The 26990-nt window shown below is 58.7% G+C and overlaps 9 protein-coding genes across 9 annotated transcripts; 3 read left to right on the forward strand and 6 right to left on the reverse strand.

Annotated features, from left to right (window-relative positions):
- Window positions 1-461: 461 nt before the first annotated feature.
- On the forward strand, window positions 462-1703 carry UV8b_01841 (uncharacterized protein; the record flags this gene model as incomplete). Its single annotated transcript, XM_043139339.1, has 2 exons — window positions 462-470; window positions 570-1703. 2 exons carry the CDS (start codon window positions 462-464, stop codon window positions 1701-1703), a joined length of 1143 nt encoding a protein of 380 aa, XP_042995273.1.
- A 315-nt stretch (window positions 1704-2018) lies between these two features.
- Window positions 2019-4831, reverse strand: UV8b_01842 (uncharacterized protein; the record flags this gene model as incomplete). The annotated part of the gene is made up of 3 exons (XM_043139340.1): window positions 2019-3803; window positions 3904-4637; window positions 4711-4831. The coding sequence occupies 3 exons, from the start codon at window positions 4829-4831 to the stop codon at window positions 2019-2021; spliced, it is 2640 nt and encodes an 879-aa protein (XP_042995274.1).
- Window positions 4832-5603: 772 nt separating this feature from the next.
- On the reverse strand, window positions 5604-6342 carry UV8b_01843 (uncharacterized protein; the record flags this gene model as incomplete). The annotated part of the gene is made up of 4 exons (XM_043139341.1): window positions 5604-5657; window positions 5720-5782; window positions 5855-6019; window positions 6289-6342. The coding sequence occupies 4 exons, from the start codon at window positions 6340-6342 to the stop codon at window positions 5604-5606; spliced, it is 336 nt and encodes a 111-aa protein (XP_042995275.1).
- Window positions 6343-7344: 1002 nt separating this feature from the next.
- UV8b_01844 (uncharacterized protein) lies at window positions 7345-8772 on the reverse strand (the record flags this gene model as incomplete). Its single annotated transcript, XM_043139342.1, has 2 exons — window positions 7345-8334; window positions 8437-8772. The coding sequence occupies 2 exons, from the start codon at window positions 8770-8772 to the stop codon at window positions 7345-7347; spliced, it is 1326 nt and encodes a 441-aa protein (XP_042995276.1).
- Window positions 8773-11256: 2484 nt separating this feature from the next.
- Window positions 11257-13764, forward strand: UV8b_01845 (uncharacterized protein; the record flags this gene model as incomplete). Its single annotated transcript, XM_043139343.1, has 2 exons — window positions 11257-13292; window positions 13488-13764. 2 exons carry the CDS (start codon window positions 11257-11259, stop codon window positions 13762-13764), a joined length of 2313 nt encoding a protein of 770 aa, XP_042995277.1.
- Window positions 13765-13910: 146 nt separating this feature from the next.
- Window positions 13911-15784, reverse strand: UV8b_01846 (uncharacterized protein; the record flags this gene model as incomplete). Its single annotated transcript, XM_043139344.1, has 2 exons — window positions 13911-15557; window positions 15641-15784. 2 exons carry the CDS (start codon window positions 15782-15784, stop codon window positions 13911-13913), a joined length of 1791 nt encoding a protein of 596 aa, XP_042995278.1.
- A 3432-nt stretch (window positions 15785-19216) lies between these two features.
- Window positions 19217-22229, reverse strand: UV8b_01847 (uncharacterized protein; the record flags this gene model as incomplete). The annotated part of the gene is made up of 5 exons (XM_043139345.1): window positions 19217-21001; window positions 21091-21501; window positions 21585-21647; window positions 21709-21729; window positions 21801-22229. 5 exons carry the CDS (start codon window positions 22227-22229, stop codon window positions 19217-19219), a joined length of 2709 nt encoding a protein of 902 aa, XP_042995279.1.
- An 817-nt stretch (window positions 22230-23046) lies between these two features.
- Window positions 23047-24655, forward strand: UV8b_01848 (uncharacterized protein; the record flags this gene model as incomplete). The annotated part of the gene is made up of 6 exons (XM_043139346.1): window positions 23047-23054; window positions 23266-23355; window positions 23465-23837; window positions 23915-24202; window positions 24287-24397; window positions 24458-24655. The coding sequence occupies 6 exons, from the start codon at window positions 23047-23049 to the stop codon at window positions 24653-24655; spliced, it is 1068 nt and encodes a 355-aa protein (XP_042995280.1).
- Window positions 24656-25389: 734 nt separating this feature from the next.
- UV8b_01849 (uncharacterized protein) lies at window positions 25390-26372 on the reverse strand (the record flags this gene model as incomplete). The annotated part of the gene is made up of 3 exons (XM_043139347.1): window positions 25390-25578; window positions 25701-25874; window positions 26028-26372. The coding sequence occupies 3 exons, from the start codon at window positions 26370-26372 to the stop codon at window positions 25390-25392; spliced, it is 708 nt and encodes a 235-aa protein (XP_042995281.1).
- Window positions 26373-26990: the final 618 nt, after the last annotated feature.

The following is a 26990-nucleotide window of genomic DNA, read 5'->3' on the forward strand; positions in this document are numbered from 1 at the left end:
CTGCAGCAGCAGCAACCCTCCCATCACCTGCGACGCAAAATCACGAGCCGTCCTCGCACGGGGCCACGCAGACCTCAAAACGGGGCTCGCGGTGCCGACGTCCCGGCAGAGAACTTGTGCGCGACGACGTGCGCGACGACGAGATGGGCATCTGCTTGCCTCAGCTGGACAACTCCCGCGGACATCGCGGCCCTCGGGCCTCTTCCGTCTTGACGATTCCGTTCCCGGCTCGCTGCTGGTGGCTTCCGCGCCGGGCTTGTCCGTCTCGAGCGGCCGCGGAGGGATAGCCTCGCCCTCTGCCCCTGGGGCGACGAGGCTCGCCGCAGAACTCACATGGCGCATGCATGGGGTCATGCTCCCACGAGGTTTGCCGGAAACAGCTGCTACGTCGTGATGGGCATTGGAAAAGGCGGCCCGATGGACAGATGCTTCGACTTGCCTCGTGGCACGCTGCCCCTTGCATGACACACGTACGCGCTCAAGATGCGAGTAGATTCTCTGGTCGGCAGGACCACAATGACAGACAACCCGAGCGGCTGGCTGGGCCGTTTTAAAGCAAGCGCGCCCAGAAGCAACCCCATCGGCAAAGCACCCACCACAAGCTCGAGACCACGGCAAAACCCCTCATCTCATCATGGTCCGTAACGCCCGTCCCGGCCCTCTCCCTCTCTGCCGCCGGCCTCCTCGCCCTTGCGGACCTCAACACCGTCGCCCAGCGCACCGTCATAACCGGCGGCTCCTCCTTGCTCGACGCCCTCGTCCTCGCCCCCGGCCTGCAGTACCAACAAGCCGCCGACGCCCTCGACCAACAAGGCCATCCTGCTCTTTCCGCCGTCCTCCTCTCCCCCCGACCAAGCACCTCGTCGCCAACGCCGCCACGGCGTAGTACATTCGCCGCCTGTGGCGAGCCCATGACGCCCCCGGCCGACGCGACTTCAGCATCCACGTCACGCGGGCCCAACGCGTCCTCCGGCGGCGCAGCTTCGCCCCCCCTCTCCTCTCTGAAGGGCATCCTCATGGACAGGCTGTCGCACGTGCTCTACCTCTCCAGCCCGATACTAACCGTCGCCTGCGCCGTCGTCATGGTCCTCCTCGCCGACTGGTGGGGCCTGTCGTTCATCCTCGCCCTGATGACGTCGCGCGTCCTCAACATCTGGAGCATCAAGCAGCGGTCCTCGCGACCGCCGCCGCCGCCGCCGCATCCTGCGCCCGATGATGCGGAGGGACCGTCCGAGTATGCGGTCGACGTGGGGGGCGGATCGCGCATCCTGCTGCGCGGCGCCGAGGCCGATATCCAGGCCGTCACGGCGCAGGTGTGGCTGCGGCGGCAGACTGCGTCGGAGGGCTTTCTCGAGGCCGCGGCCAAGCTGGCGGTGTACCTCGTGGCGGCGTTTAGCGGCAACCAGACGCAGGCGGGCGCCTTGGTCGTCATGGCTTCGCTGCTGGTGAGCGCGGGGCTCTTGGGCTTGAGCAACGCCCATGCGAGGGAGGTGCGTGTGAATGGCCGGGTGGCGAGGGTGCAGGCCGTGGAAGCAGTGGCCAGGGAAGTCGCCAAGGCTGACCTGGAACAGGAGATCGGGTTTGGCAAAGCAAACCCCCCGGAGCGTAAAGGAGCGGGCATGCCGGTGATGAATCCCGACACCATTCGTGCGGGTGGCACGTTGGGATGGGCTAGAACGTCATGGCAAGAGAATATGGCATAGTAAGCAGCATGGAGGCTGCCAAGGGCGGATTACCTAGGTAGGGTATGTATGCATCTGCATCGAGCCTTGCTTGCCCCCCCCCCTTGGGTTGTACAATACAGTAAAAGCATTTTCGATCCATCGCTTCACCCACCCGCGGTAATGATACCGTTCCCTGCCGGACATGAAACAAACACCGGGCAGTGACGCCCGCTACCCGGACACCAACAGCGGCTGGTTGCAAGACCCACGGCTTCCCCCGCCGCAAACGCCGTTCCGTGCGCGCGCCTCGCCCGTTTCCCTCCCCAACAGAACTGTTGCCAGCCGCCAAACGACCTACGCATTGGCGGATGGGTCTTGCTTCGGTTCTTCCCCCCCGGCTGGCGGGAGAATAGGAGCCAGCTCGTTGACCGGCGGCTGCTGCGCCAGAGACGCGACGGACGGCTGGACGGGCGGCAGGATAGGAGGCGCAATCGGAGGCAGAGCCGTGCTCGCGGCAGGACCCGTGGCCGCGACTTGATGAGCTGGCGAAACGGTTGACGGCCCGCGTGCGCCGTCCGGCGGGTCTTCCGTGGAGGGAGCTTCGGCTGGGACGTCGCCGAGTTTGGGAGTGGCCGCGGGCTCCGAGAGAACCTCGGCCAGAAACGACGGCTTGAGCTGCTCTGCCGTCTCCGTCGTGGGCTCTTCCTTTATTTCTCGCTTGGGCTCATCATCCGGTTCGACCTTTGCTGGTTCTCGGGGTTTCTCTGCAGGTCCGCCTTGTACGCTTTGCGCTTGCGCCAGCATCACTTGCGCCGGCTGCGATCCCTCCACGACAGTGTCGTGTGGTTCTGCCAGGGCGTCGTCTCCACAGGGTGTTGGAAGTCGTCCGGGCGGGGCGGACACTGCCTCGACATGAGGCCGAGGAGCATCGGCCGCCGTGGGCTCTGGCTCGCAAGGTGCAGCCGCCTCCGGGGAAAGCCCACCTGTCTTTGGTTCTGACTTGCACCTCGCCAGACCGGGCTGGTTTTCCTCCGGCTCATGGCTGGGTTCCGGGGGTGGACAGCCTGCGCGCGCTGCGCCGTCTCGGGGGGCTTCTGCGGCTGGCGCGACCACTGCGACCGCCGAATCCTTCGAGTCCTCAAGCGATGCCGTCTCAACCTCTGGTGGAGCGTCTGGCTCCGTGAGCGGAAAACTTACTGATGCAGAGTCTTCTGGTTTGATGGTGTCCTCCGTCATGACCGAGTCGCGAGGGTAAAGCGGAGGTCGCCCGGCAAGGGCGGAAGAATCTGCTGCGAGGCCGTCTCTGCTCTTGACCCGCAGGTCCGAGCTCGCATCGGCAGCATCGTCTGCCTTGGGACTCGAGACGTTGCCGACATACTCTGGCGGTGGGGGCAGCAGATTGTCGTCTCGCGCAGCATCATCGGCAGGAGGCGACAATCTCGGTGAGGGTGCCATTGGCGCTTCGTCCTTGCCGCTCTCTTCGGCTGACTTGACGGGCAGGGCTGAGTCCTCGGGTGCTGGGGTCTCCGTCATTGGTACGTCCGTATCGACTGATCCGTCATCTTCGTCACCGCCGAGCGTGGACGGAGGCTCGCAGATGAGAGACTCTGTCCTGGGGGGTTCGGCCTTGACAGCGCCGCTCATTGGCTGGTTCGCCCCAGCGGGTAGTAGGGGTGCAGGTAAAGGCGAAGCAAAGGCTTCAAGGGCGGCGGCAGAAGCAGGTGGAAGTTCCGCGACTGCCGTTGGCATGACCGGTCGAACCTGGGACCGCGGGGGGGATTGTAGCATCACGTTCTTCAGTGGACTGCCTTCGGCCTTTGGGGAGTTGCTGGCAAGGTGGGCGAGGGCGGGCGTGAAGATTGGAGGAGCATTAGGAGGAAGCGCTGCCTCTTTTTCAGCAGTGATGCCATCCGTGACTGGTACGCCCGGCGTCGGAGGCTTGGGTTCTTCTGCCGCGTCCGTCATTTCTGCATCTTGAAGCTTGGAGTCGTCCGCATCGTCTCCTTGATGATCTCCATCTTCCTGGTCCTCATCATCTCCCTCATCAACATCATCCCCCTCGTCATCGTCATCGTCATCGTCGCCGTCAGCCATTTCGCTATCCGGATTGGGCGTGCCGCTGCCTTCTTGAAAGCCGCCCTATGCGATCAAAGGGTCAGTATGTATGTACAATTGTTGACGGAATTGTGCTTGAAAAAAAAAAAAGAAAAAAAAAAGGAAGATGGACAAATACACCCACAATCTCAGTCTTGACAGTCCCAGGAGGACCGGCTAGAGTAGGGACAGCCCCAGCAGCCAGCCCCCCGCCGAGCGAGGGGTTCTTGACCAAGTGCTTCTTTTTGCCTCGTCCGGGGCCGGCCTTGGGCTTCCTCTTGGGCGGCGGAGGTCGCCTTCTTTGCGGCAGTGGGAGGGGAGCAGTCAATTTGTCGGCAGCAGGAGCTGGAGCCACTTCAACACGCGTCGAAATGATTTCCCCCACGACCTGCTGGCCCTCTGCCAGCGTCACCTCCTCCGTGTACGGGTTGCCAGCCGCATCCAACCTGCGCACAGTTGCTCTCGTTACAGTCGGGCCGGAAGTCTTCTCCTCGACGGTCCTGCTCGCAATGGTGACGGTGCCTTTGCGCCTCTTGGCCAAGTGCGACAGGGTCGAGCCTTCGCTACTGCGAGGAATCTGCTTCCACAGTTTGATAGAGAACCCTTGAGATACGGTTTCCTCTTCCCTCCTCTCCGTCTTTTCCATGCTCTGGATAGGCATGTCAGCATCAGGCTCGTCTTCATCTGCTGGCCGCTTGTACAGTAGCCCGGATCGAGCCGCTCGAAGGAGCTCCTGGCTATGTGGAGCCAGCAGGCCGGAGTCTTTGGGCATCCCGTGAATCAGCTCGATTGCCCAGATATCATTCTGCTGGGCGGGCTCTTGTGGTTGCGGCGGCGCAACATTCACCCAGCCCTGTCGCCATTGTCGCACTGGGAGACCTGGTTTTTTCAAAGTCAACAACTCCCCATTCGCCCCAAGGAACATGAACATGCGCAGCAGGGATTTGCAAACCTTCAAAGTCGTCGTGCTCAGCATAACCGCTGCGATTGGCGCGTCTCGTCTGCGTAGGAAAAGTGAATGTTAGCGTTGATTCAGCAACGTTAACAGGTGTGGTACCAACTCCGGGAGCCATTGCGCCTCAATCGGGCCAACACGAGCCTGAACCGCAGTAGACCAGCACTGGCGGACCAATGACGATGTTGGTATAGACCTATTCGCGAGGTTTGAATGTAGCGATGCTGGCAAACTCGTGGCATCAGCCCGGTATTTCGTGGGATTGCTTGTTGGAAATGAAGCTCGAGTGCCAAAGCGCGACCGGGGCCAATGGGCGAGGCTGCGGAGCTTGCTGACATAAGCATGACCTCCATCCTTGGAAACCGGCTGCCATGATGGGTGCGAATGGGTTGAAGGATGACTTGGGAAGCAGGGAGCAGTTTTGTGATTGATTCGCCGCAACGACAGCGAGCGCGTCGGGTATGGAGGTTACGGATCGTGGGGGGGAAATGCCAAACATATTGCCATCGTTTGCCATCGGCAAGCTTCAGATGGTCGGGTCCAAGCGAGCCCACCAATCCATCCCCATCCCCATCCCATCAGCTTCAGTTCGAGGCATCATTGCCACGGCGATGGTCAAGCATGTCATTATTTTGGGATTTGATCTATGGCTGCCTATCAGGTCTTGCAGCCCAGGAATGCAGCTCCTCCCAGCCAAGAGCTTGGTTACTACCCGGGCCACGGTGCTCCAGTAGTAGGATATCAGTATACATTTCATGAGCCGCGTGCAACACAACGCTCCAAGTCCTCTCCTCGCCCACGCAACAATGGCCGCAGTCGACACTAATCCCACCTGCTTCCCAATCAGCATGTCGTGCACATCAACAAGTGGTCGCGCTTGGCCAGCTAGCTTACCCTTGCTCCTTTTGTCGAACAATCTCTCCGTGCTTCGAGGTGTCCTTGCCCTGCCGCAGTGGTCAGTGTCCTGGGTTACGTCCGTCAGAAAACATCAGCATCCGTGACGCACCGAAATGCCTCCTTCGACGACCAATCTGTCTATTTGGTAAAACTGGCTGATGACGGTTTGGCGCTGAAAAGACGTCTTCGTTAGCACCCGGCCCCGTGTGGCGGCCAACCTGTCCGCCAACGCAACCGCGCGCACCTTCAAAACCTGCAGCTCCTTCAATCCCTTCTGAACAAGTTCCTGTATCTGGCGCGGATCCTCCACAGACATGTTCCCTCGAAACGCATCCTTCGTTCGTCGCTTCGCATATTCGCGGAAGTTGTAGGCGCGGAATTGGGCCCCCTGCCGTAATAATTGGCGGTACTGCACGGAAAAATAAAAAGTCAATCCAATGTCCGCTTCTCTGAATCCTGGCCGACATCTGAAGGCGGCGCTCGTAGCAACGGCGGCTGCTGAAATATAGGATGGTTGACGGTTCGTTTTGTGCGGGAAGCCAGGGGAGGGGGGGGGGGATAAAAAATAAAAAAAAATAAAAGATAAAATAAAAACCCGAAACGACCGAAGGCGAGAGTGCGTCGGATGTTTGCGACTTCCGGGCGTTCAAAGGGTCCTTTCTGCGCGCTACGACTCACCAGCGATCGAACTTGTTGAGGAATGTCACCTTTGATGCTGCCGACGAGCGACATTGTGTCGAGACGATGGTGGCTGGGAGCGGGCAAGAAAAAGGGAGACGTCCCAAGCTTGATGATGATGATTGTTGGGTATGGATTAGTGACGCGATGGCACAACTTTCTAGGCTGAGGGAGGATCTGACGCATGGGATGGGGGTCTGATTCGGCTGCAGAATTGTCCGGGGCCGTTATCACCGATAGGATAGTTGGGCCGTCGTAGCCGTCGGCGTCGCGACTCGCCACTGGAGGCGGAGACAATCCACCCAGCTGCATGCATGTAGCATCAATATAGAGCATACGTCCGCAGGCGATTTTCACCACGACGCCGTGATTTGTTTCATCACTGAAACTCTGCCAACGAAATGATGCGAGAAATGCAGGTGCGAGCCCTGGCCTCTACAGGCTCAACACGCCGTCACCACAGTGACAGTGCTATGGCACTTTTCTTTTGCCTCTAGGCGAAATACCAAACCCGTGAATAGGTCCTGACTAAGTGGTAGAATGAACTGTCAATTAAATAGTAACCATCTTCCATATTTACAAAGATCCCATGTAAACAGGTGCGCGAGACACCCGAAACGGTAGATCAGAGCGTCAATCAATATTCTAAGCCATGAGGATTGATTGCCACAAGATCCCGCGAACGAGAATAAATCCTCCAGCTTGCCCAACCGCGCTCTCTCCAAGCCACCTCTTCTGGGTTGACTTGCGCGATGGAACACGTTGTATGACCGACATGGGGCATGCAACCCCCCAGACGCATGCCTAGGTACTTCAATATCCGTCGCAGAGATGCACTCATCCCAAAATAGACGGAAAGCGGAATTATTCCCAACGCGTTTGGGCGGCAGTGAAGCTACCGAGCCAGCCATGGCGCCAGGAAGAGAACTTGTCTTGAGCATGGCGCCCTGAAGCATATTCGCTCATGTCTCTCTTGGGAAGGGTCTGTTATAGGCCGCTGAGAGACGCACGTCAGATCGGTTTTCCCGTGGGATGGTATGGTTGCCTGTTGGTCCTTCATGACGTATTGCTAGCTTCCTGGCATCGCATGGTAGTTTCATGAAGCTCCTTTTGCCCGGCAATAATGGCCTTTAACTCTTCATTCTCCTTGACCAGGTCCGAATCTGCTTTCTCGTCAGACTGTGTTTTCAGAGACGATACAAACATGGAGACAGCGTTTTCCAGGCGGTCCACAGGAAATCCCGTCGAGTTGAGGTCGCGGCTGAATCTGGACTCGCCACCCATGGCCCCTTCCAGTTGACAGGTGATGGTATACTGTCGCTGACTCTTGTTTGGTTTGACCACGTTGACAGTACTGTATGGTTTGCCGGACAGGGGAAGCACTGGGATAGGTACAATGTTTGTTACTGATGCATTCAGGTTGCCAAGTTCCGTGGGATGGGATTTGTCCAAGAGGTTCCAACGAAGAATCTTGCCCTTTGTATGGCCCGATAAAACAGCAGTGCCGTCATAGCTCACGGCCAAGCACGAAGCCGGACCATAATCGGCGTCAGCCACGCTTAATGGAGCATGGACTTGAACAACAATGGATGCGAGTTCCGCACTTGCGGAGCCAAGCAATGGCTTGTTTCCAAAGAACTCGACAAAATACAAGCCCCCATCCTCAGCGCTGGCAAATAGAGCACGTGCTGACGGATCTAGTGCGAGACAGAGAGGCACGGACGGGAACAAAAGAGTTCGCAGTATTTGGCCCGAGTGGTAGTTCCACAAGACGCAGGTCTTGTCAGCACTGGCTGATACACAGATACCCGTTTCAGGGTTGGTACTTGGTCCCACCGCAAGATCAGTAATGGCACCACGGTGGTTGGACAGGGTCAAGTCGGCCTCCTGCGCCGTATCGACCCCAAACTCGAGGAGACTTGCGAGGGACCAGACATGGATGTTGGAGTCGTCGGAGCCCGAGAGAACGTGATACGGCGTCACTGCCAAGCAAGTGACTGCTTGAACGTGGCAAGGAGGAGTCGTCACCTGCCTGCCGGTGCACGTCTGTCATTGTCCATCAGAAGATTGAAACATGGACCGTTTGCAGGCACGAGCGGGCCACGGAGAAAGGGGGGAGGGAAACACCAAGTGAGAAATTCCACTTACCTCCCACAGAATCAGACGCCCCTCGGACGTGCCCAAGACGAGGACATTCGAAGCAAGCGCCAGGCTGCAGATTCGCTCGGGGAAAGCAATCAGCGCTTCTTGATTGCCACGCAAACGCGAATAGACGTGTACGTGGGCCTTTTGGTCCTGAGCGGCGAAGATGTGTGTGTCGCTTGCGGCAACACAATGAGGTGGCGCTGAACTCTTCTTGAAGGTAGCCTTGACGGCCCACGTTGGATTCAGAGAGTGGCTGTAAAGGCCGACATCTTTAGAGATTGCCGTGTTTGCCGCGATTGGGGGCCCGCAAATGGAAGTCAAGAATTCTTCGGATAACATGGTGCCAAGCCAAATGCGTCGCCAAGTGACGGGTCCCTTTGCAGCAGAGGAAAACACGCCGTGTTCACGTTTGTGACGGCGAGACTGCGGCAGAGTCTGCAGGAAAGTCGGAAAGGGGCGCAGTTGGTATCATGAACTTTGAAGGGATTCTGCGGGTAGCTGCTATGATTGTTCCATGCCACGCAGACGATGTGAATAATGATGTGGCATCTGGTTGGTGGCCTTGCCCTCCTCTTCCTGGGCCGAACACTACACGAAGCAAATGGAAGAAATTGAAGAAATTTGAAAGAAATTTGGAGACCCAGGCTGATAGATACATAGCTGTACGGTTGTACCTGTCCCACAATAAATGCTTGCCAAGGACCTCCGGTAGGCATGAGGCATCCGTACCCTGTCAGGTGCATCGCAATTCTAGAGTCGCCTCCAGCTGCCGACCTAAAGGTATAGGAATACGGAGTAGACTCCTGTTTGCTTTGTTTCAAATTCCATCTTGGTAGCGTTAGGGACCGGTATGTACGAGAAATATTCGTTCTCTTACTCTTTCATGTGCGTATACGAAAAAACGGGTGATTGATTGTTTCTCTTTTTTTTTGTTGGCCCTGTTTCCATTTAGCACCCAGCTAGAGGAACCTACTAGGTAGGTACCTAACCTAGCACATCACAACGTGCTCCTTTATTATCCCGCACGGTCACGGTCACGCCTGCCAAAACGTTCCCGCGCCGTCAGATAGATCTCGTCGGAAACCATCTCAACTTTTTTGGAATTAGCTTGCTTTTCCTTCTATTTTAGTAGCCCTACTACTACACATGTCCCTGCTTGTTCTGAATTTTGCGCTCACACTCCCTACTCGGATGCTAGATGAATACGGAGCACCTGGCTATCCGATTCTTCACTCGCTCGACTGCCGACTTTGGCGCACAAAGCGTCATTGAGCGCTGGTTCCCTTGTCAACCCGCCTGCCTCGGGCAACGATCCCGAATACCTGCCTGAAATCAAACATAATCAGCCGTTGATCTTGTGCGGCGGGTTTCTGCCCGAGGAAGCAACCGAGCGTTTGAAGAATATTGTTTGCTCACAGTACGGAGTTCAAAGACAAGACGAAGCTGGGTCAACGTGTCAAATCTTGCCGCTTAGCTAGGTGGGTAGGCTAGCTTGTGTGCCCATGACTGTCAACTACTACAAGTGCCACATGGGGGAGCCTTGAATGTTTCACGAAGATGGTCTACGGATTACGGACGTACACTCGGGAAATTTGGGAATTTGGAAATCTGAAGCATAACCTGGAATTCCGGACACTGCCTCTCCCTCGGTTTGGCTTACTTGGCTCCGCTCGGTTGTAGAAACCTTGGTGTTGTGGTAAAGGCCACTTCGAGGGCCAGTAGGCAAAGGATATTGTCCGCATCAGCACATCTCATCAATGGCATTGTCTCACATGGATAAACAGGGTCAAGGGGGGCGGGGAAATGCGAGCCGGCGGGGGACTTGTTGCACTGCTAATATGACCGGTAGGGAATGACAATTCTGGTGTCAATGTCCCTGGAGCTTCGGCCGTCCCCTTGGAGGTTGTACAACTCGGCGGAACCTGCAGCTGCAATGCTTTGACCTCCACGGGCTGCCACCAAGAAGCGAAGGCTTTCTGTCTCCGTCAAGAGCCATCCTGAAGGGAACGTCTCCCCGGACAAGTCAACGACGTGAGGGCAGGGTAAATAAATAGCTTGAGACCCCCTCTCATGGCAAGGATGGTGCGGTGCGACTTGCTTTGGCGCGCGTCCTGCACTGTCGCGGGTTTGTTCACGTTGAGTTCCATCAGCCGGCTTCCCAGCCTTCTTCACTTCAGCCTCATCCCCATCAGCGACGTCTTGAGAGTCTTGACTCTTGATCGACGACCTTGATGCCCTGCTTGACGACATCAACGCTGCTGTGATGCCTTCAATGCCCCAAAATTCAAACGTCCTTTGCGAGAGAACTCTGCGACCTTCTTGCCATCGTTTTAGCCGCTTTCGGTCTCGCTATTCTGATTGAGAGAAACGCCCTTCTGCGACATCTTCTGCATACCCAAGACATAACAGTGCAGGCCATTGTTCGTCTTTTGCTGTTTCTGCCATGTTTTCGCATCTCTCTGTTCATGTCTGAACAGTTCGCCCTTTTGTGGTTGTTGGCTGTGTGCATGGACCATTGCCCTCGCGTTAGCGAGCAGTGAATCATAATATATCAACTATCTATTCTCTTCCCCCCAACAGTCAAGCTGCCCCCCCTTAAGCTCTCAGCCTTCCCTCGAGCAAAAAAAAAAAAAAAAATCAGCTCCAAATCACATCCAGTTGTCCATGTCGATTGCTATCCTAAACACAGCATCCTTTGGAGGTGACTCGGGTGAGTATAAAGGGGCGAGAGTGTCACTCATCTGCAGCGAATCACCAACAACGAGATCGTCACCATCGGCAAGAAGAAGAAGAAGGCGCTCGGTGTCGAGCATGAGACGTCTCATGCCCTTGGCACTATCAACATCGCCATTGGATTCCCACAGCAGCACCCAGCCGACGATGCAAGACGGCGTTGTCGAGGACCGCGTAGATGACTACTTGCCCGAGCTGCTTGCGAGAGACTTGCAGCTGTCAGCTGCCGTCTTTGCAGCCAAGAATATGACTGCTGGCGCACCTGCCATAAGAATTTCTTTCCACGAAGAGTCCCGGGCACGCGTGAGCAGGGTGCCCTTGCAAACATCCACCCAAGTCGCCTCAGCCAATATGAAATCTCGGACCGCGAGCGAGGAACAAGACTCCATGGTCTCATCTTTCGACCCAGTCGACCCGAACTTGCACGACTACGTATCCGACATATCGTCTACTTCAAGTCGCTTCAGCGGCGAAGAAGCTGAACCACCATCCTTCCGGCATCGGGCGTCCCTCGAAACCACCGCTACGTCAACAGCTTCGATTGGCTGCAAACACAAGCCATCTTGCCGACCAGAATATGCCTGCCGTTACACTTGGTTGGACCTTGACTCGGACAGAGATGAGCATGAGACTGGTCATGGGGAAGGTGGTAACGTCAGCTTCATCTCTCCCAGACCCCCGACACGGCAAGGATCCGGGCCGGGGTTACATCTCTCGGAAAAGCCCATCCGGGAGAGCTCTGAACGGTGTTCAAGCATGCCAAGCGCTCCGCTTCAAAAGTTGCACTCTGTAAGCGAGCCATCGCCGAGGATGGTAACTCGGCGGCAACAGACTGGCACTTTAACCGATCCTCCGCTCAATTCGTGTACGGCTGTTGGGCCAAGGAATCGAGCCATGTCGAGATTATGGAAAAGTCCATCCGCACAAAAGGTCGGCCAATTTAGCCGCGACAGCTCTATTCAGCCGAGACGGACGCAATCCTTGTGCGTCAACACGATAAGGAGTAGCTCGCCCAACAGTCAGCTCCGGAACAGAGTCTTGCGACTCAGTGCGGTCCGCAAGTCCTTGCCCCTGAGTGAAGAAGATTTCCTAGACAAAGACGATGAAGCCATATACTCTTCCGAAGAGCAATCAGATGACAGGTCCAAGCCTGGAATTGCACGTCATTCAACGTCCACGGAGAGCTTGCCAAGCGTGCAGTCCTGGTTAGAAAGCAGCCTCCGGCCATATCCACGAGCATGTCGAAACGAAGAATGTGCCAAACCCGTGCCGTTGCCATCGGATGCTGTTGAAACTCTGCGGGTTTCTGTCGCTTGTTTCCCAGAGACGATGCTTCTGACATCTAGCCTCACGGTCGAAACCATCAGGAGCTATGCGAGGAAGGTGCGGCAGCCTAGCATGAACAGAGGGAGCATCGAGCCCAGCGAGTCGCCAGCACGTGAAGCACGAAAGTCCCTCTGGCGCAAAGCCGCGACCTACAAATGCGGATCCGAGACTGGCCACTCGAAATCATCATCACGCGAAGCCACCACAAGGCCTTGGGACGGAAGTTGCGAGGACTCGGACAGACCAAAGCCGTGGGCGCCCATCAAGAACGTTTTTGGCTGCTGCTCGGATTACCTTTCCGATGCCCTCTACGCTCACATCGTGGCGTACAACTACGTCTCTGCGCTGACGGTGGGAGATCCCTCGCCGCACGCGAGCCGTGTGCGACGCAACAACGCCACCACCGCATGCGGGCGGGGCTCGCAGCAGCAGCAGCAGCAGCAACACCTCGACGTACCCGAGAAGGCCGCCCGGCTTCTTGGGCTTTTGGCGGAACCAGACATGGCGGCCGGCACGAACCGGCTGTCCAAAAGGCCGGGCTCACCGCGGGCAGACTGGCATGGGCCAGACATGCCGACCAGCTGCGAAGGCGGCCCGAGTGCGCAAGACAACAACAACACCCTGCGGGCGATTCAGAGCGGCCTCTTGCGTTGCGTGTCGCGGCTGGTCGCCACGGCCAAGTTGACGGCAGGGATGGGCGCAGGCCAAGACGGGATGGCGGATACGGAAGCCGAGGAGGGCGCGGACATGCTTTTGATGAGGAGTCTCTGCGAGATTGTCCGAATAGCCGAAGAGTCGTCGTGAGTGCTGACGCCCCGCGACGCGACGGGAGGCGTTGAGGACTCGGGGTTCCTTTCGTTTGGCTCGGTCGGAAGTACTGTTCTGGTTTTGTAATTTTTTCTTACTTTCTTTATTTTGTGTTTATTTATTTTTAATGTTTTTATGTTTTTATGTTCTTATTCTTATCTTTATTTTTGTTAGCGCGGCGGTTTTAGAGATGGAAAAGAAGACACGTCTTTTTTTGTCTTTCCCAAATACTCCGTACCATACATAGGCATAGATCAAACAGACGTGACAGACGTGGCGTACAAATGCGTCTACATGACTAGCCAGGCCAGTGTAGACTGCCGCCCTGGCCTGCGATGCCCTCCAACCCAGGGCGGCACGCATTACACCGAGAAGTGCATGGAAACTTGTATTAGAGGCGAACAATATGCTAGCCCTTCTTCCCCACGGCTAAGAAACGGCAAAGCGATCGTTCGTACGGAGTAGTACAGTACCTAGGGCATGCGGACAAGATATATGTATATACAAAGTAAAAGAACAAAGACGGGGGAAGGGGGCAGGGGAGGGGGGGGGGGGGTATAGTTTGTAGATGCTGGAATGTGAAACACGAGGCAATGACAGCGCCAACGGGTTTACAGTTGCCAGGGCCCCTTTGCGTCGCCAAATATCTCTCGGTGCCAGGGCTTCTCCCCCCTGACCTGGCACACGCCCTGCCATGGCATCGTGCCGTATGATCCTCCGGACGTGGCGTGGACGGAAAACGGCTGGAACACTTGGACCAGCTTGTTGGCAAGGCTCGACTTGGGAGCCCAGTACCTGGTTTCGCGGCTGCCGATGCCGCCGTCCGCCGGTACCCTGGCCAGCGGGCGGACGGTGCTGGTTGCGCTCATGGGCAGAGTCGCCTGGGCGATGAGGTTCCGAAGCTTCGGGTAGAACCACATCTTGGTCCACGACTCGCGCAGCAGGCGCCTCGACTTGGAGTCGTGGTGGTGGTGCATGCCCACGGGGGTCACGCCCGAGCGCAGGTCGGTGTAGAGCGGCACGTCGCCCCAGACGGTGTCGTCGAGCTGCTTGGGTCCCACGTCGGCCTGCGCAAGCTCGCGAGGCACGCCGTCGACGCGAACCTGGCCGTGCGGCACGCCGGCGCGGGCGGACTCCGCCTTCAGAGCCTCCTTGTCGTTGATCTTGACGAAGGCGCCGTCGTCGTGGGCGGAAAACGCGCGCGGCACGGTGCCGAAGTGGTAGTCCAGGCCGATGCCGTACTCGAACCGCTCGCCCGCCATGGACGCTGCGGCGATGCGTCGCACGTGTCGCGGCAGCTTGGACAGGTCGTTTTCGGAGGCTGTGCCGTTCCAGGCGGCCCCCAGCCCGCGCATCCAGTCCCGCCACGTCTCCTGGTCGGCCAGGACCTGGCCAAAGAGGGCTTGGTCGCGGAAGATGCGTCTGCCCCTGTGAGAAGCCGCGCCGGCCTGGGCCTTGGCGCGGGTGAGGGCGTCGCGGAGAGCGCCCATGGTGCCCATGATCATGCCGTTGTCGAGGCACCGCGGCTTGACGGCTCCGTAGTCGCGCGCCGGCTGCAAAGGCATGGCGAGGACTCTGTCGGTGCCTTTACCGTACCGGGAGGGCGGCCTTGACTCGCTCCTTGGGCGGCAGTTCTTGGCCATCGTAGTGACGATGGACTGCCTGGGGGGGGCAACGGGGAAACCTGCCGCGAGTCCCTGGGCGCTCTCCCACTGACGGTGGACTCTGGCATCCGCCTCGAGGTTGAGCTGGTGGTATCGCTGAATCAGGGCAGAGGGCGGTAGCTGGAACCAGACGTCGTGAGCGTCAACAAGCACCGCCAGGTCATCCTGGTGAACGTCGCCGTCTTCGCCCTCGGCCCTGGCGAGGAGGTCCTGGATGACGGAGAGAAAGCTGTCGACCTCGGCAGCATGGCTACCGGCTAGATGCCACTTGGGGCGGTTAAACTCGCCACCCCAGTTGAGCAGGATGGGAGCGGGGTATCCCGCGGCGACGGCTGACATGATGGATTTGCACAGGTCGATGTGAGGCGAATCAGCGAGCATGAAGAGGCGAAGCCGACGGTCGCCGCCGACGGAGAGGGAACGGTTTCCCGACGGAAGAGCTTGCAGTTGCTCAGCGCTCAGGGCTCTCCCCCGCGGTGAGCCATGTCCAGTCGTGTATGCATATGCAAATGATTCCGGGGACGGGCGGAGGACAAGGTCGACCCAGGTCGTTTGGTAGGTTAGCGCGCGGGTGTTGCGGTTTCGATTGCTTGGCTGGCAGGGAGGCAGGCAGGCAGGCAGGCAGGCAGGCAGGCAGGCAAGCTGGGGGGGCCGAGAACAACAAGGAGGAAACTTACCGCCGAGGAGCGAGCCATCATTCCAATGAGAAGAACCATAAGCAGCGCAGTGGCCGCGAAGAGGCGCTTCGTCAACTTGATCAGGTAGAAGGCTCTGGCGGAGGGTTTCGACGGCGGGTTGCCATGCCGACAAGACTTTGGCATCTGGTGCCGAGGAAGCGGGCGGCGGCTGAAGAAGCACATGTTGCGTTTGTTTGATTCTTGATTCTCGATGCGAGTTTGACCAAGGACCACGATCCGGCTCACAAACCAGAGGAGCAGACGACGAGAGAAGGGCAAATCATGGAGCTCGGGCAGAGAAGACCGAGCGAGGAGATTAGATGGACACGGGACAGGCTGGAGCGGTTTGATTGGGGCTTTATGCTTTCCGTCACATCGCCTCGACGACGGCAAAGCCCAGACATCTCACCTGTACGGAGTATGTATCTGTGCAAAGCAGATGAGGCCCAGACAGCGTCAAGCCAAGCGCCATTCTAGCGCCCGGTCAAGGTTGGAACCTGCAGATTGGAAGTCGTCCTGGTTGCATCCTGGTTGCATCCTCAGCATCAACAAGCTGCGCTAGGGCTAGGGTAGGGCAGGTTGGACGACGCACGCTCACGCTTATCGTGGTCCTGTCACTGGATGCACGCGCAGCGACTCTGGTCTCTGACTGGCCCGGAGATGCCTCCTGTGGGGCGCCAAGAAGTCTTGGTCGAACCAGACCAGACCAACCAGACACCACCAGACGGTAGTTGGCTGGACCCCTGGGGTCAGTGTATCAGCACTGATCCAAGCGAGGCTGTTTTCCTCGTGGATGTCTTGCGCATCGCGTCGCTCTCTGTAGGAAGCGGTTTTTGTTTGCTCGAGGCTGGCCAGGCAACAACTTTGCGCAACAAGCCTGGACTTGGCAATTCCAGTCAAGCATTGTCTCGGGCTCTAACCTGCTAGGTCCGGTACTTGGGAGAATTAGGGGGGCTGGCCGGCCGGTGGTCACCATGTACTCCGTACCTCCTAGCTAGCTTCGATTGCTGCAAACGCCTTCTCCGTCAGTGAAGGCGGAGAAGGCTGGGATTTGCGATAAGCAAGGCGACAACTGTTTTAGTGTGCAGCAGGCACCTATCGCTGGCCGCTATGCCTTCATTTAGCAGGCCGAGTACAACAGCAGGCAGCGGGAATATCGTCCACAGAGAAACTATTTCGCTTTGATTACAAATTTGAAAAGTAATAGTCCTTGCGCGCACGTTTTATCATGGGAAACATTGTCATCATCGGAAGCGGACTAGCACTAGCTGTCTCCACTTTCCTACAATCGGCGGCAAATCCCTAGTAGCGGCCCACGCACGGCTAGCGGGGGCAGGTGGGGGCAAGTGGGGTACATGAGATCGAGAGGGGGATAAATGGGGATAATGGATGATTCATCGTTTCGTTTCGCAGCCACACTGCCAAGCATTCTCCTTTCTCGCGGGCTTGTGAATGGAATCTTCTTCACCCGAGTAACGTCCATGAGGACTAGGAAAGCCTGGCGTGGGCTTGGCTTGCCCGGCTGGCCTGGTCTCGTCTCGCTGCTTCCTTTGAAGCAAGCCCTTGCTCACGTCTCCGGCAAACTAGACCCCGACGCCGACCTCACATCTTCTCCAAGTCAAGCAGCCGCCGGCCCAACGACAGTTCCAATGCGCCTGCCAAACAACAAAGCGCGGCCGAAAGAATCCCTCCGAGTAGAGTCTACAGAATAAAAAAAAGAAAACGCCGATTGCGCGCCGCCCCGAAAGCGGGAGCGCGTTCCCCCCTTCTGCCATGTGGCGCAGAGGACATGAATCATCCCCCTCGAAAACCGACGACACGGTACATTGACGAGTTCGACAAGCTTGATGACTCTCTGGTGAATTCGCGCTGGAACCGCGTCCGCCCCGTCCAGCAAGCAGCATCAAGGCGCGGGCATTGCGGAGCCTTCCAACTCTGCGCCTCCCTGCCAGTTGAACAAACGAGCTTCATGGGGCGCAATACAGGAAGCGGCCAAAGCCATCATCCATGCCATGCGCCTTTGCGTCATCCACATTGACGGCGCGCACTTACAGAAATAGCATGGAGCTGCGTCTCGAGCCATGCCTAGATAAGCCGCCGCGGATCAACAAGTCTGCTATGTGTATGAAGTAATGGAGCAAAAAAAAAAAAAGGGCTGAAAAGCACATGCCGAATGCAAACACGCACCCATCTCTCGATGAGTTGAAACAAAGATGGGAAACATTGGCAGGGCCCTGCGGTAGTCCCTTCATGTATCACGTCACACCGGCACCGCACCCTTGTCAGCGATGAAGGGGCCGCATCAAGCATGACGAGCATGATTAACGTGGCGCATGCAGGGTTTGTCTCTACTTTGAGGCGTCATTGAGCGACGAACGAGCTTGGAAGTACGGCGTTTCAAGTTTCCCAAAGCACATCAACCGAAGCGAGCGAGAGACGGAAGTGGCAGGATGTCGCACTGCTGCAGCACCGGTGGGCCCGCGGGAAACAGTCGATATGTTGGCATGCGCTCCGTAGTGCCAATCTCTAACTCAGGGCTACCTTGGTTGGGAGATGGATGGTTCTTTCAGCGTACGGCTTGGCGAAATTACGCGGTGCCTGGGTACTTGACGGGGAGAAACTCATGCTGGCCAGGTTCGAATCGGAGTATTGGTTGACTGACGTGCAGTGCAGTCTTGTCAGTCGGTAGTTGATCCTTCGGGTAGCATGGCGCCATCTCTGCACGTTAGGCCATCGAGGGCAGCACGGATTTTCCCCCACGGCGAATGGCTGGTCCGGACTTGTTCAACTCGGCAAACAGCATCGTATTCCGCGAGAACTGCGTAGACCGAGGTAACCGTAGACACGGTCGCGGACAAGCACACGATTCAATAGCGGACACGCGGACACGCGGACACGCGGACACGCTTCCGGCCACTTGCTCCGGGTTTAGCCAATGACTGAAAATATCGGGACTTAACGACGAGTTTTGTCCCCATGAATTCTTATATCAATTCGCAGACGCTGGGACAGCCTGCGACTAGCACAGACCGCGAGCTTCATCGCAGGTGATGCCCCTGCATTCGCCGCCCTCGCCGCCCTCGCCTCCCGATTGCCCCAAGACTGCCATCTGACAAAGACTGATGAGATGCGGATAACTCGACTCCAGCGGGGACAAAGATGGGCTCCAGTGGAGCCTGCAAATATAAATACGATCAAGGCACAAACATGCCATTACCTGTTGTTCTAAACCGTCGCTTCTTCTTCACGTATATCCTGGTTCCAGCATCCAAAGTCTTCCCGGCGCAAATCTCAACGCGCGGCATTACGTTCCATCAGGGGTTAAGCACCCGCAAAATCAGCTCCAAGACGGCGACAGATGCACTGGTATCACATACCCCCGAAAACGCCTCCACCCTCGGTAGTCATAGAACCAAAGTGGTTAGACACCTGCCTTTGGGCCCATGATACGCTGGTGCAGTGCCTTTGGGGTTTCCACAAGCAACGTCGAATACAGCTCTACATGAGCATTCCAATCCCCCCCAGTTACACGATTATTACACATCAAGTTACAAAGGCCCCAGCAGACCTTCACGCCTACTGCACGTCGGGCAGAGGCCTCTGCAGGCCGAAGCGGAAGCGATTCACGCGAAACATCCTCTCCAGCACCGGCGTCTCCATCCTCAGCACCGTCTCCCGGTAGAGGGTCTGGCTCGCCCAGTCGTAGGAGCACATGAGGGCTCGCTGCATGCCCCCCTCGCGTCCGCATATGAGCACCGCGACGGGGGGCCTGGCCGCCAGGAACATGGTCACCGTCAGGGTGTACGTGTCGACCAGCGTAAACACCTTGAGGTCGCCGTGGGCGCCGTGCCGGGCCTGCTCGACCATGGCCCTGACGCCCGCGTCGGCGGTCGGGTCGACGCCGACGCACTCGCCGTGCTCGTTCATCATGTGCTTGGAGATGGAGCTGCTGGCCGGGCTCCACTTCAGCCGGCCCAGGTACGCGCCAAAGATGTGGGACTCGATGGTGGCCAGGTCGAGGTATCCCTCGAAGCCGAAGAACCAGGCCTGCGAGCCCCAGATCTTGCCCGAGTAGATGACGCGCACGAGGTAGGGCGACGGGACGATGATGAGCAGGGACAGGATGAGCAGCAGGGCCCCGACGAGGACGGACGCGCCCGTGGCGACGAGGATGACGCCGAGCAGGAAGACGAGCGGCGCGCCGTGGATGAGCATCCGCGATCCCAGGCGTCTCCACGAGTCGACGCCGATGGCCTTGACGGTGGCAAAGGCCTTCCACCGGATGGCTGCGCCAAAGGCCCCGTCCAGGATGACGGTGTTGTCGTGCCCGACCCCCGCGACCTGGCAGGCCGGGTAAATGTCCCAGAGGTGGGCGTTCCAGGCGTCGTCCATGGCCAGCCACGAGGAGGCGTCGCGGTCCTTGGGCAGCATGCAGATGAGCCGCTCGAGCAGCATGTCGCTGTCGTTGGCGAGGGAGAGCCTCGCAAAGGCCTGGAAAGCCGAGTCGGACTCGTCAATCTGCGGGCGCAGGCGCAAGAGCCCCATGAGGGCGTACGACAGGTCGCCGGGGAGGTACTCGGTGGTTTTCCTGCCGCGCAGGCAGCCGAGGGCGATGGAGACGAGCTCCAGGCGGCTGAGGTCGAGCGTCTTGTTGAAATGGTCGATGAGCTGCCTCGAGACCAAGGGGTCGTCCCAGACCACCGCGGCAAGCTGCTTCCTGGAGATGACGCGCGGATCCGAGCCGCCCCCCCGGGTGCAGATGGTGACGTCCTTGTCGGCCGGGCTGAGCAGGGCCTCGGGCAGCGTCCACATGCGCTCCCCCCACATCTGCAGCATGGCGTCCGGGGAGCTCCAGTCCGGCCGGCTGCGCGAGGGGCCGACGGCGATGACGAGGGAGTGAGCCCCGCGCACCACGTCGCTGATGCGGTAGACGTCGTCCTCAATCTCCTCCTTGTCCTGCATGCAGCTGCAGCCGACCCAGTAGGCCGGCACGCCGGCTTCTCTGGCGGCCCGCTCCGCGATGTGGTGGAGGTCCTCGAAGTCTTGCTCCTCAAACTGCTCCGCCGTGTACGCGATGAAGAGGTAGGGCGTGCTCGCGGTCGACTGATCGACTCTGCGTACGGCCACGCCGCGCATCTGCTTCTCGGACGGCTCGTTGAGGAAGCAGAGGTACCGGGGGCCGAGGACGCGCTGGATCATGAGATTGCTGGCGCTTCCGCCGTGGGGGATGACGTCCACCGCGGCCGGGCTCTCGTAGTAGTTCCTCGCCACCTTGGGGTACCCCCAGTAGCGGTAATTGAAGGGATCGTACCAGCCGTTGTTCCTCAGCTGGCCCTCCGCGGCGGTAGGTTGCCAAAGCAGCTAGGGGGTTCCATCAGTCTGGCGAGACGCAGACACAAGGGGGGTTAAAAAAGAAGGGGGAGGGGGGGGGGGAGCAGCATCACACGCACAACGCACAAAAGGCCCAGGCACGTGGGAATCCATTTGAGGCCCACCATGGCCCAGTCCTCGCCGGTCCAGGCCCCAGGGTCGGTGGACACCGAGCTAAAGGGAAAGTTGGCCAGCTGGATGTAGATGGGGCTGACGTTGCGGACAAAGGTGCGTCGCCAGGTGGAGTTTTGCGCGCCGCTGTAGACGTCCTGCGCGGCCTGGACGACGAGGTTCTTCAGGCGGCCGTCGCACGGGCTGAGGTACTTGTCGTTCGGGGGTCCCTGCCAGACGCGCTGCAGGATATCGCGGTGGCGCCGCTTGTCTGTCGAGACGAAGCTCAGCCCGGGCTTCTGGTACGAGTTGGGGAATTCCCACCGGAGCCTGGCGCGCGGGTCGGAGAGGTTGGCATATCCTCTTTGGTAGGTCCGGGGCTGGGGGCTTTGCGTCAGGAAGGGGGAACGGTTCTAGAAGCCACCGGGGACTGTATTTGGGCTGCAGTGTATCTAATACATACATGGCCGGCTCCGGTAGCCGTATCGGCTATGCCGCTCGGTTTGCCAAGATCAAGAGTCGCCGCCTAAAGAAAAAAAAACAATGTCACCCACAGCCCCTTAGAGCAACCGTCGAACAACCCGTACCATGAATGGTTCCTTCTGGTTCTGGTGGTTCGTTTAGCGGACGTGTCGTAGGTAGGGGAAGGGGAAGGGGAAGGGAGGGGGGATCAACGCACCTGGGGAGAAGGCTGCTGCTGAGCGGGATTGGGGATCCAGTTGGGTTGCTGAGGCTGCTGCCAGGCTTGCTCGGCTCCGCGTGCCGCGGCCGTCGGGTTCTGGGGTCCTTGGGGCCTGGGCACGTCGTGCTGCTGGGGGTGGCCGCCGTGAGGGAGATTGCCCTGCGTGTGGTGTTGGTCTTTCTCGCCAGATGGCTGGTGAGCACTGCGAGCTTGCTGCCTCGGCATGTCTCGTTCCCGCCTATGGGGAGACACTCCTGGCTGGTAACCACCACCGTGAGGTAAAGGCGCCGGCGTGGGTTGCTGCGGTCTAGGGGCAGACACTCCCGGCTGGTAGCCACCACCGTGAGCCTGGGCATGGGCATGAGCATTCGCCGGCACAGAGGTTGCGGGACGGTAGGCGCCGCCATGCCAGTTGCGTTGAGACATGGTATGCCCGAGTCCCAGACTCCCGCTCAGCCGCGTTGTTGGCAGTGGTCCTGACGAAGACTTTGAACAATCGAATCCACACAGACGTGCGGAGCAGAAGATGCCTGCCTACCCACGCGGCCTTTGGTCTGGAGCAGGAAGAGACAGCAAAGGTCTGCAAGGAGAGCCGTTCCCACCGGGGCATATTATATACGTGGGGCGCCTACCATCCTTCGCTCGCTCAGCACCCTGACCGTCGACTCGCGAGCTTCTATTTTAGGGTTCGAACGGCCGAGACCGAATCTCCCCCTTCCTCCCCCCACCTCCCCCAAGAGGGGCGAGCTGAAATGAGCGGGCGACTGCCGAAAGGCGGGCGCGTTCCGCCGCCAAGGGGGGGTTTCCGACGGGATAGATGCCGTGTAACAGTGGCGGGGCCGAAATATTGACTGCACGACGTGCTATGCGCGAGGCGTCGGACCAAAAGCGTCTGGAGGAGCTGAGCGCCACACTGGCGCCTGAGTACATCCTTGCCGAATTCGACATGCAGCCGCACGCCTGGGGGGGCATCGTGGTTGGACGGCGTACGGGCGGATTTGATCGGCAGCTTAAGCGCATAAAGGGGAGGAGAAGGAAGGGAGGGGGGGGGATGGCATGATCCGCGCGACCCCTTTCTTGACGCCTTGCTCGCAGGCTAACTTGGGCCTGCCAACCTTGCGACTTGGCGTGGACCCGTCATGGCCGTCTTTTGCGACAACAAACGGAAGTATTCGGACTTTTTTGGCGGCCGGGTGGTGGATGAGCAGTCTGTGAGCTTTGGCCACGTAGACTGGCCGTCGAAATGCAAAGGCAAGATTTCCCTGGCAGCCCCCCCTTTTGCGTCGCTGTAAGTTGTTGGTTGCCTGTTGTCTGATGACTGTCCAGGAATATCGACAAGTACCCTGAGCAGCTTGATCACCGATGAGGAACCGCAGATGCGAGTCATGTACGGTTTCCCTCCCTCCCTTCCTTCCCTCGCCCAGGATCTGATGCCATCGTCAGCCCGCTGACAGACGTGTAGATTCGCTCCTCTCGATTTCCCCGGAGACGGCAGCCTCGTCGGCCTCTTTCACCACTACGACATCCCCGCCGACTTCCTCACCGAGAGACTGTGCGCCGTCACACAAGCCTGCGGTTCACGCACCTTGGCCGACGCATCGCAAGGCACGGCCTCCATTGCCTCGTTGCACCTCCCTCACGTGCTCCCGCTGACCTGGTAGCAAAGTCTCGTGGTTCCATTACCTCTGCAAGAACATCGACGTCGAGCAAGTCTCGCCGCACGCCGGCCCCAGCATCGTCGAGTCTCATCCCGCAAACGCGGAGCCCCTCAGCCAGGACAACTGGACGTGGCTGCGCAGCGCCTTCTTCCTCAAGAGCGGCGTCGGCGGCCCTCCCGCGCCTTGCATCACGCTCGTCTGCTTCGGCGCATCCGCCTCCCTGGAGCAGAGGTTTCGGGACCTCGCCGCCAGCCCCAGCTGGACGCAGTGCCTCGATGCGCCGTACAATCTGCTCGTCGTGGTGCTCGACGAGCTCTTCCTCGAGATGAACGACCAGGCGTGGAGGCTTGCCGACGTCTTTCGCACCATCGAGCAGGTAAGCCGGCTGTCCCAGATTTTGCTGGCCGTTGAAGCGGGGAAATTGACCCGGGGGTTGGGGGGGACCCTCGCAAGGCTGCTCTGAGGGATTTTGCGAAAACGTCCCGGGTGTGGATCACGCCCTCGAGGCAGGACATTGTCGGGCTGCACAACATCGCAAAGCAGTGCTTCTACCTGCGAGAGGCGTTTGACGCCATCGACCTGACGGTTCAGGAACTGGTCCAGCAGCACCTCCGCATCTGGCCCGACTCGCCGGCGCGGCAGTCCACGAGCTCCCTGCTCCGGTACAAGCTGGGGCTTTTCCGCTCCGTCAACCTCCGGCTAGCCAGCCTGGACAGGAGAATCGCCAACATCCACAGCCTGGTGAGGAAACGGCTCTTCTCAAGAGGCGCCCAAAAAGAGGAAGAAGAAAACACGGTCGGGAGGGCCAGCTGACGCGGTTTCTAGTCGTTCAACCTGAGGACCGCGCAGGACAGCAGGGTGATGCAAAAGGACAGCAACGCCATCAAGTCCATCACGCTCCTGGCCTTTGTCTTCTTACCCGCCTCGACAGTCGCGGTAGGTGGATTCTCGCGGCGTCGTTGTTTTCCCTCCGTCTAACCGGTTTCCCCCGTGCAGGCGGTTTTCAGCACCCCGTTCTTCTCGGCAGACGACGGGGCCTCTCCGAAGCGGCTCGTCGTGTCGGAGAACGTGTGGATGTTTTGGAGCGTCGTGGTGCCTTTGACGGTGGTGGTGGTGGTGTTGTGGCTGGCGCATGACCGCATCACGGTGAGGAGGTGGGAGAAGGCTCTCCAGCGTCGGGGGGAGGACAAGTGACGTGACGAGAGGTGCGGGAGTGAGTAGACAGACGCAGAGTGTATGGTTTCATGTGCGTTTTCGCAACAAAATGGAAATCCCAAGCCGCATCCGCCCGGTGGGTCCAATAGATGATGATTGGCCAATCGGATGCGACATCATTATAGTGGTTGCATCAAGTAGCACTGTACAGCATGGTGGTGCATTAGCTGGTATCAATTGATTGAAAACACGCTGCATCACCTGCCAAGCCACTCCCTCCCTACCTACATACATGTACCTACCGGCTGTTGCACTTGTATGGCCGGCACTCCGTAGTCCGTAACTGCCAGGCACCTACCTGCTTTGACGAGCCGCCGTCTTCAAGCCGCTTTAGCCGCTTGCGCAACCTTGCGGCACAGCAGCAGCCAGCAGCCGTGATGTGATGCCACCACGGTAGCTGACATGCAACGTTCATCAAACTGCAACAGCGGATTTACTAAAGGCACTTTGGCACGGGAGTACATTCACAAGCTGCAATACTAGACACGGCCTAATCGTACGTACATGTCGCAGGTCATGGAACGTGACAGTGGATTATGGATTAGATATATAGCTTTGCTTCCACGCATGTCGTAGACTGGGGAATCCAACCTTCTTATATCCCACTGAATTGACCCTACGATCGTGACAGTACAGCTGCCCAGCGGGGCCCAAGCCCACCACGACGGTAAAACGAAAACGCAAAACACACAAGATGACGAGCAGGTCCATGGCTACTTCTCGTCCAGCTTGCGGTAGATGAAAGTGAGCGCGGCTTTCTCATACCGTTGCACATACCGCGCGTGGACGCCCTCGTCCTTGATGCGGCCTCGACAGCAGTACGGATCGCCAAGGTCGCAGTAGGACTGGATCTTGGATGCGGTGGGCTTTGGGCATCCAAAGGTCCGCGGGCGGGCGTCAAACTTGGTGCCGATGCGCATGTCAGCGACGTCTTGATGCCGCTGGCAAAGACCAAGGGGAAAAGACGGAAAAAAAAAGACAAAAAAAATAAAGGAGAAACATAGGCTCGAAACAGAGGACTTACACCGCCGCCTCGGCAAGTCCCGACTTCGTAGGAAAACCCAGACTGGAAGCGCGGGTTGCCCATGAAGATGGCCGCCTTGATCATGTTGACCGCTCCGTCGGAGAGCGGCACCTGGCGGTCGGGGATCTTGACGTCGCCGCCGCCGCAGAGGGCGTCGTCAAAGAGTTCTCCGCCCTGTCCGCACGTCAGTCGCCTGGGGATACTTTAAGAAGAAGAGTGACAAGAGCGGGGGCGCACAAAAAAAAAAAAAAACCTCAAGAAAAAAAAAAAAAAAAGAGGCAGAGAGAGAGAGAAACAGAGATAAAAAGGCATCGATGAAAACCATACCTGCGAGTACCCCATGACGACCAGCTTGGTCTGCGGACAGCGCCGGTGCATGCCCTCGACGGCCCGCACCGCAGCAGCGACGCCTATCCTCACCGAATCCTGGTAGGGGTATCCCCCGCAGGACGGGCTGCCGCCGCACGCGGGGTAGTCGAGGGCCTCGGAGGTGGTGCCCGGGCGGTCGGACTTGATCTGGTTGACCGTGGTGATGAGCTTGTCGTAGCCGGGGGGCTGGCCGGTCCCGCGCGCCACGATCAGGTGAAGAGGCGGGCAGGCGGCGGCGTCCATGGCTCGGGCCGCGGCGCCCAGGAGGACCAGGGCCAGGCTGGCGGATGGGTCGACGCGCATGTTGGGCCAGCGGGAGAGGATGGAGACTCGAGGGGGCGCGAGACGGGACGCCGCGTCGGGCTGCTCACGGCCGTAGATATAGGTATGCGTGCTTCATTTTTTTTTTTGGGGGGGCCTCGTTCCAGGCCTTCTGGAAAAGCGGCATGCCGGGATGACGTCGCGTCGCCGGCAGAGGGCCATGCATGGCGCAATCAATCAAGATTCAGGTCGAAACGGCTGCTGCTCGCCGGTATTGGTATTGGAGCCTGGAGAGTTTCCTGCGCGGATAGACGACTCGTCGAGCGGAGATGCCGAAGATCCCGATCCCGTGACCAGGAGTCAAGGGCAACTGCCAGGATGCTGCCCGGCCCTGGCGCCCTGCCCGATTCGGTTAGTCGCTGAGATCATGCTCAGCTGAGAACCCTGCACAAAACCCTGTCCACGACAAATCGTGCCGGGGCTTTTTCAACCCTTTACTTAAAACATCATCCACTGCGGCACTCCCGAGCCTTCGAGAAGACGCCGATCCCGACGAGGTTGAGGCCCAGGAGTCGACCATGACCGTCGTCTCGCTTCCCCGGGTGCATTTCGCCCTTGCAGCCGGCGGGGTGACGAGAGAGCAGTGGTGTTTGCTGAGAC

This window comes from Ustilaginoidea virens, chromosome 2 (genome assembly GCF_000687475.1).
Source record: "Ustilaginoidea virens chromosome 2, complete sequence".
Classification (NCBI taxonomy): Eukaryota; Fungi; Ascomycota; class Sordariomycetes; order Hypocreales; family Clavicipitaceae; genus Ustilaginoidea; species Ustilaginoidea virens.